We start from the raw sequence: 8954 nt of genomic DNA, 5'->3' as shown, positions 1-8954 counted from the left end.
GACAGTGTAGAGGGAGCTTTACTCTGTATCTAACCCCGTGCTGTACCTGTCCTGGGAGTGTTTGATGGGGACAGTGGAGAGGGAGCTTTACTCTGTACCTAACCCTGTGCTGTCCCTGTCCTGGGAGTGTTTGATGGGGACAGTGTAGAGGGAGCTTTACTCTGTATCTAACCCCGTGCTGTACCTGTCCTGGGAGTATTTGATGGGGACAGTGTAGAGGGAGCTTTACTCTGTATCTAACCCCGAGCTGTACCTGTCCTGGGAGTGTTTGATGGGGACAGTGTAGAGGGAGCTTTACTCTGTATCTAACCCCGTGCTGTACCTGTCCTGGGAGTGTTTGATGGGGACAGTGTAGAGGGAGCTTTACTCTGTATCTAACCCCGTGCTGTACCTGTCCTGGGAGTGTTTGATGGGGACAGTGTAGAGGGAGCTTTACTCTGTATCTAACCCCGCGCTGTACCTGTCCTGGGAGTGTTTGATGGGGACAGTGTAGAGGGAGCTTTACTCTGTACCTAACCCTGTGCTGTCCCTGTCCTGGGAGTGTTTGATGGGGACAGTGTAGAGGGAGCTTTACTCTGTATCTAACCCCGTGCTGTACCTGTCCTGGGAGTATTTGATGGGGACAGTGTAGAGGGAGCTTTACTCTGTATCTAACCCCGAGCTGTACCTGTCCTGGGAGTGTTTGATGGGGACAGTGTAGAGGGAGCTTTACTCTGTATCTAACCCCGTGCTGTACCTGTCCTGGGAGTGTTTGATGGGGACAGTGTAGAGGGAGCTTTATTCTGTATCTAACCCCGAGCTGTACCTGTCCTGGGAGTGTTTGATGGGGACAGTGTAGAGGGAGCTTTACTCTGTATCTAACCCCGTGCTGTACCTGCCCTGGGAGTGTTTGATGGGGACAGTGTAGAGGGAGCTTTACTCAGTATCTAACCCCGTGCTGTACCTGTCCTGGGAGTGTTTAATGGGGACAGTGTAGAGGGAGCTTTACTCTGTATCTAACCCCGTGCTGTACCTGTCCTGGGAGTGTTTGATGGGGACAGTGTAGAGGGAGCTTTACTCTGTATCTAACCCCGTGCTGTACCTGTCCTGGGAGTGTTTGATGGGGTCAGTGTAGAGGGAGCTTTACTCTGTATCTAACCCCGCGCTGTACCTGTCCTGGGAGTGTTTGATGGGGACAGTGTAGAGGGAGCTTTATTCTGTATCTAACCCCGTGCTGTACCTGTCCTGGCAGTGTTTGATGGGGACAGTGTAGAGGGAGCTTTACTCTGTATCTAACCCCGAGCTGTCCCTGTCCTGGGAGTGTTTGATGGGGACAGTGTAGAGGGAGCTTTACTCTGTATCTAACCCCGTGCTGTACCTACCCTGGGAGTGTTTGATGGGGACAGTGTAGAGGGAGCTTTACTCTGCATCTAACCCCGTGCTGTACCTGTCCTGGGAGTGTTTGATGGGGACAGTGTAGAGGGAGCTTTACTCTGTATCTAACCCCGTGCTGTACCTGTCCTGGGAGTGTTTGATGGGGACAGTGTAGAGGGAGCTTTACTCTGTATCTAACCCCGTGCTGTACCTGTCCTGGGAGTATTTGATGGGGACAGTGTAGAGGGAGCTTTACTCTGTATCTAACCCCGAGCTGTACCTGTCCTGGGAGTGTTTGATGGGGACAGTGTAGAGGGAGCTTTACTCTGTATCTAACCCCGTGCTGTACCTGTCCTGGGAGTGTTTGATGGGGACAGTGTAGAGGGAGCTTTACTCTGTATCTAACCCCGTGCTGTACCTGTCCTGGGAGTGTTTGATGGGGACAGTGTAGAGGAAGCTTTACTCTGTATCTAACCCCGTGCTGTCCCTGCCCTGGGAGTGTTTGATGGGGACAGTGTAGATGGAGCTTTACTCTGTATCTAACCCCGTGTTGTACCTGTCCTGGGAGTGTTTGATGGGGACAGTGTAGAGGGAGCTTTACTCTGTATCTAACCCCGTGCTGTACCTGTCCTGGGAGTGTTTGATGGGGACAGTGTAGAGGGAGCTTTACTCTGTATCTAACCCCGTGCTGTACCTGTCCTGGGAGTGTTTGATGGGGACAGTGCAGAGGGAGCTTTACTCTGTATCTAACCCCGTGCTGTACCTGTCCTGGGAGTATTTGATGGGGACAGTGTAGAGGGGGAAGCTATCAAGGTTTTGACTTAAATCTTGGTCAGGGTGTGAGGGAGTCAGGATAATACATTTTATATTGGTTTGTCGAACAGAGGAAAGGTTCCTGAGATGTCGGTGAGTCTAAACAGTAATTCAATGATTATATGTAACAGAATGATGTACCGCTATCCATGACCAGAGCAGTACGCTGCTGGAGCCTTGAATATTCACCCTCCAATCCTCAACCTCCTCATCACGTGGCCTCTTACATCGTTAGAACGGGTGGTGCTATTTCCTTACAAACCCTAATTCAGTGGCAATGAGGGGGTTTGAGATTTCCCGAGAATCTGCTGGTTAAATGAAGGTGTGGGGCTGAAATGACTGACAGACTACGCTTCCCCTTGGCTCCATCCGCAAGCCTGACCCCTGACCTTCCTGCCACCCGCCATTTTGACTCAACACCTCGCGATCATGCCCACATGTCCGTCCTGCGGAGTTTGCACGTTCTCCCCGTGTCTGAGTGGGTTTCGCCCCCACAACCCAAAGATGTGCAGGCTAGGTGGATTGGCCGCGCTAAATTGCCCCTTAATTGGGAAAAAAAAATTAATTGGGCACTCTATTTTGTATAGTATCTTGGGATTTTCTATTTAGTTCTCCCCTTCACGCTCCCCCACCCTCCAGTTGCCTTAAGAGACACGGCTCACACACACACTAACACGCACACACTAACACGCACATATACTGATACACATTCTCACACACACAAACACACACTCTCACAAGCACGGACACATTAACACATACACAAATGCACACACACAAACACACATTCTCACAAGCACGGACACATTAACACATATACAAATGCACACACATACACTCTGCCTCACACACACACACACACGCTCACTCACATACACACACACTGACACAAACCCACACACTCTCACACACACTGACACAAACACACACACTCTCACACACACACTGACACACTCAAGCACACACACTCTCTTGGTCACACTGACACACTCAAGCACAGACTCTCACACACACTGACACACTCAAGCACACACACTCTCACACACACACTGACACACTCAAGTCCACACACTCTCACACACACTGACACACTCAAGCACACACTCTCACACACACACTGACACACTCTCACACACACTCTCACACACACTGACACACTCTCACACACACACTGACACACTCACACACACTCTCTTACACACACTGACAAACACACACACTCTCACACACACTCTCTTACACACACCGACACACTCAAGCACACATTCTCTTACACAAACTGACACACTCAAGCACACACACTTTCACACACACACACTGACACACTCTCTCACACACGCTCTCACACACTTACACACACACACACACACACAAACTGACTCACATGCACACAAGCACAGACCTTAATCTCCTCATCCAGTGTGGATCCTCTGATTGACTTGCTGACCATGTCGTTTGTTACCGGAAACTTCTTTGGGATCTCTTTGCACTGCTCGATCAGACAGGGGTTACAGCCGTTCTTGAATTGGAAGCCAAAAAACCAGTCCTCCTTCCAGTGACTCACCACAAAATCTGGACAGGACAGGTCGCGGGCGCGGGGCGGGTTGGGGGAGGGTAGAGAAAGAGGGCAAAAATCCTTATTAAAAGATCAGCGATCCTTAAAGGGGAAGTACACTTAATAAACATACTCAAAACATTGTTTATCTGTGCCGAACTTTGGAGAGAGAGGCCCTGTTCAGGAACAACCTGAAAAACCTTCTGCCTTGTTAGCCTCTTCCGCTCAACCCTACAGCGTTTGGCAAAAACTGCAAACTGCACACAGACCTGGCTCCTCCCATTAATTACATTATCTGTATCCCATCGCCCGCTTTAGGACTAAATACAATCCTTCATAAATGATCTTTTCTCTGAATAATCGCCGGCAATCAAAACAGTACCCCATTAGTCATATCTCTGTAAAGAAGCAGATGGTTAGAATTAAGTATGACCCCCACCTTTTACAACTCCTTAATTACAGCTTTCGTAGACATGCTGCCTGTATGTATTGCTAAATGTTTTAATTTTGGTGTCGAGCATCTCTTTCTGTAACCACATGGAGTCAGAGATTTTTGTAATTTATTTATGGGATGTGGGGGCCAGTGGTTAGGCCAGCATTTATTGCCCTTCCTAATTGCCCCTCGAGAAGGTGGTGGGTGAGCCGCTTTCTTGAGCCGCTGCGGTCCCTATGGTGTAGGTACACCCACAGTGCTGTTAGGGAGGGAGTCCCAGGATTTTGACCCCAGCGACAGTGAAGGGACGGCCGATATATTTCCCAGTCGGGGTGGTGAGTTGCTGGGAGGGGAACCTCCAGGTGGGTGGGGTTCCCAGGTATCAGCTGCTCTTGTCCTTCTAGATGGTAGAGGCCGTGGGTTTGGAAGGTGCTGCCTAAGGAGCCTTGGTGAGTTGCTGCGGGGCATCTTGTAGATGGTACACACGGCTGCCGCTGTGTGTCGGTGGGGGAGGGAGTGAATGTTTGTGGAAGGGGGGAGCCAATCAAGCACCCCGCTTGTCCTGGATGGTGTTGAGCTTCTTGAGTGTTGGAGCTGCGCTCATCCAGGCAAGTGGAGAGTATTCCATCTCTCCTGACTTGTGCCTTGTAGATGGTGGACAGGCTTTGTGGGGGGTCAGGAGGTGAGTTACTCTCCGCAGGATTCCCAGCCTCTGACCTGCCCTGGTAGCCACAGTATTAATGTGGCTGGGTCCAGTTCAGTTTCTGATCAATGGTAACCCCCAGGATGTTGATAGTGAGGGATTCAGTGATGGTAATGCCATTGAATGTCAAGGGGACAATGGTAAATGGTTAAATCCTCTCGTTGGAGGAGGTCATTGCCTGGCACGTGTGTGGAGCGAATGTTAGTTGCCATTTATCAGCCCAAGCCTGGATATTGTAATGTTGGGTATAAACATTGTGGGTAGGTTTCCATTCTGAACAATGAGGGAAGGGAAAAGGCCACGTTTTTGAGACTCTGAGAAGGAATAAGCAGGAGGGATTGGAAATAAGTCTGGATTCTGACTGATGTAGAGATGCCGGCGTTGGACTGGAGTGAACACAGTAAGAAGTCTTACAACACCAGGTTAAAGTCCGACAGGTTTGTTTCAAACACTGTGTTTCAGAGCACTGCTCCTTCCTCAGGTGAATGAAGAGGTGGGTTCCACAAACACATATATAGACAAAGTCAAAGATGCCAGACGGTACTTTGAATGCGAGGATTTGCAGGTAATTAAGTCTTTACAGATCCAGGGAGAGGGGTAACCCCAGGTTAAAGAGGTGTGAATTGTCTCAAGCCAGGACAGTTGGTCGCATTTCGCAAGCCCAGGCCAGAGGTGGGGGGTGAATATAATGCGACATGAATCCCAGGTCCCGGTTGAGGCCGTACTCATGTGTGCGGAACTTGGCTATAAGTTTCTGCTCGGCGATTCTGCGTTGCCGCTCGTCCTGAAGGCCGCCTTGGAGAACGTTTATTCCGACTGAGTCAGGATCCAGAGAGGACCAGAAGGAGAGTGTGTAGCGTGGCAGGGGTGGCGCGAAGGGGGGTTGCTGGGGGATCTGGTCCCAGGGGGTGCCCCCACGGTGACCGGGTTCCGCCGATCGCGGGACGGCCTGTCCCATGGGGGGGGGGGGGGGGGGCTCTATTGTTCCCCGTCGGCCGCTGTGGTCCTTCGCGTTAATGGCCAACGCGGAGATGAACCCACCCCCCCCCCCGCTCATGCACTGGGATGACGCCAGCACACGCTGGCACTCCCGCGCATGCGCCGGCCGGCGGAGGCCCTTCGCGCCAGCAGGCGCAGCGCAAATCACTCCCCTGAAGTTGCGGAGGATTCCGCACCTTTTGGGGCGGCCGGACGCCGGAGTGGTTCACGCCACTCCTCGGCGCCGGGACCCCACTCCTCCCCGCCGTGTAGGGGAGAATCCCACCCATTGACCCTGAAATTCCAACAGGAATCTCCTATTGGCAGTTAGGATGGGATATAGTGGGGGCAGCAGGGTAGCATGGTGGTTAGCATAAATGCTTCACAGCTCCAGGGTCCCAGGTTCGATTCCGGCTTGGGTCACTGTCTGTGCGGAGTCTGCACGTCCTCCCCGTGTGTGCGTGGGTTTCCTCCGGGTGCTCCGGTTTCCTCCCACAGTCCAAAGATGTGCGGGTTAGGTGGATTGGCCGTGCTAAATTGCCCTTAGCGTCCTAAAAAATAAGGTTAATGGGGGTTGTTGGGTTACTGGTATAGGTATATGTCGGCTTGAGTAGGGTGATCATTGCTCGGCACAACATCGAGGGCTGAAGGGCCTGTTCTGTGCTGTACTGTTCTAAAAATACATGAAACCCACAAGAAATGGTTGTGTTCGTCTGTACAATTCCCAATCCGAACATCGTCAATACGATTCCTATTTGAGGGTGGGAGTGCTGGTATTTTCACCAAACCGGGATGAAATTGAGGTTAATAAATGGAGAGAGATTGCAGAAAGTTGCAGCACAGAGGGATCTGGGGGTATAAATCACAAAATGCTGGCACACAAGTTCAGCAGGTGACAGGGAAGGCAAATGGGATGTTGGGCCTTTATTTCAAAGGGTATGGAGTATAAAAATAGGGAAGTCCTGCGCTAACTGTACCATACCCGGAATACTGTGAACAGTTTTCGAATCATAAAATCAGAGAAAAGTTACAGCAAAGAAGGAGGCCCTTCAGCCCATCTTCTCCATGCCAGCCTGAGGGCACTTTCTAATCCCACCTTCCTGCAATCGGTCCGAAGCTTAGAGCACTTATGGTGCAGATCCAGAAACTTCTTAAAAGAGTTTAGGGTCTCTGCCTCCTCCACCAACTTTTGGTCCCCTGATCTGAGGAAGGATATACCGGCACTGGAGGCCGTCCAGAGAAGGTTCACTGGGTTGATCCCGGGTAGGGAGGGGTTTTCCCATGAGGAGAGGTTGAGTAGGTCGGGCCTGTCCTCATTGGGAGTTGAGAAGAATGAGAGGCGGCCTTATTGAGACATCTCGGATTCTCAGGGGGTTTGACAGGGTCGATGCTGAGAGGTTGTTTCCTCGTGTGGGAGAGTCTGGGACCAGAGGGCAGAATCTCAGAGTGAGGAGTGGGGGGGGCGCCCATTTCAGACAGAGTTGAGGAGGAATTTCTTCTCTGAGGGAGTGAATTCTTTACCGCAGAGAGCTGTAGAGGCCGGGGCGTTAAGTATGTTCAAGGCCGAGATTGTTAATCAGGGAGGGGAGCGAGGGTTACGGGGAGAAGGCGGGAAAGTGGGGTTGAGGATTCTCACACCAGATCAGTCCTGGGCTCATTGAACGGCAGAGCAGACTCGATGGGCCGAGTGGCCTACTTCTGCTCCGACGCCTTTTTAAAGAATTTTGGCAAAAGGAGACAGCTGGTTTGAGGGTTTTGATGTGTGGATTAGCCGAGTAACAGTAACTAAATATTTCCCTGAGCGGAGGGAATAACAATAGGGTGTCGAATTGCAGGAATCAAACAGGTGGTAAGCATTCAAAAGCGAAATAAGGATGAATTTCACGCTGCACGCTAAAAGGGGGCTAATGCAAGGAATGTCATTATTAGGGGCATCAAAGGCAAGCAGTTCAATTGAGACAAGATCAAAAGAATAAGCAGTAAATCGGGGGAAGGGTTAATCCTATAAGTGAACGAGAGCTGGCATCAGTCACACACAGCAAAACAAACTTGTGCCTGGGCACTCCCATTATATCACCAGTTGCTGTTATTCTAACCCAGAAGAAATTTTCCAAAAGAGATCCACAGATCGAGTGTGGTAATTATTGCTAGGTTTGGCACATATTATTAAAACCTATGGGCTGTTGTTTTGGGGAGGGGAGTTTCGGAATGTAGAGGGATTTGGAACAGAGACAATTAAAGTGTAACTTTTTATTTTACTGTTGCGTGTTTTACTGTTCAATAAACGTTTATCTTTTGTTGATTTATTGTTGAATTATTCCTCACTGACCTTCCTATTTTCCCTCACGTTATACCAAATTTCAATACTTCAAACTGCCGTTCCAAGTTTCCCTTCATGAGATTTGTAATACCCGAGCGTTAACGTTGCCCTCAACAGCCCACGGAATTCCTGATTCCCAAGGCATTGCCTTAATCCGGACAATTTCCAATCTCTTACTTCCGACGGGGTTCTTCACTCTCCAGAAGATCCGTTGAAAGTTTTCCAGACTGTCCCAGGAGCTGCCAAACATGTTCACAAACTTTTTCAGGAAGAGTTCTCCTAAACTGAACAAAAGGGGCAACGGTTAAACCGCTTCAGTGTGGCATCTGACCCCCCTGCCTGTCTCCAGGAGCACTTACTCCCTCCCTTATCGCTCCTTCCCTATCTCCCTCTGAGATCTCACTGGAAGCAACCATTCTTCCTAATGTGTGGGTGACTAGCCATTGGGCTCTTTGATCATCGTGGGGGGGGGGGCAGGCCGGTCTCAAGGTACAGAGAGTTTACCCACTGTGGTGGCCGACTGGGGGATTTATTACCCTAACCTTAGATTGAAGTTCCATTGAAGGCGATTCGGGGCAGCACGGTATCACAAGTGGATAGCACTGTGGCTTCACAGGGCCAGGGTCCCAGGTTCGATTCCCGGCTTGGGTCACTGTCTGTGCGGAGTCTGCACGCTATCCCCGTGTCTGCGTGGGTTTCCTCCGGTTTCCTCCCCCAGTCCAAAGACGTGCAGGTTAGGTGGACTGGCCATGATAAATTGCCCTTAGTGTCCAAAAAGGTTAGGAGGGGTTACTGGGTT

The 8954-nt window shown here is 50.5% G+C and overlaps 1 protein-coding gene across 1 annotated transcript in view; it reads right to left on the bottom strand.

Moving 5' to 3' along the window:
* The window catches only part of alox12 (arachidonate 12-lipoxygenase), a 47253-nt gene that overhangs the window by 16687 nt on the left and 21612 nt on the right, over window positions 1-8954 (bottom strand). The window contains exons 5-6 of the mRNA XM_038786745.1: window positions 8333-8439; window positions 3569-3738 (exon numbers count right to left, since the gene is read on the bottom strand). Coding sequence (XP_038642673.1) covers window positions 3569-3738; window positions 8333-8439 — 277 coding nt within the window. The remainder of the gene's footprint in view (window positions 1-3568; window positions 3739-8332; window positions 8440-8954) is intronic.

Source organism: Scyliorhinus canicula, chromosome 29 (genome assembly GCF_902713615.1).
Source record: "Scyliorhinus canicula chromosome 29, sScyCan1.1, whole genome shotgun sequence".
Taxonomy (NCBI): Eukaryota; Metazoa; Chordata; class Chondrichthyes; order Carcharhiniformes; family Scyliorhinidae; genus Scyliorhinus; species Scyliorhinus canicula.
Note: the sequence above shows the minus strand (reverse complement) of the source record. Positions and strands in the feature narration are given on the sequence as shown.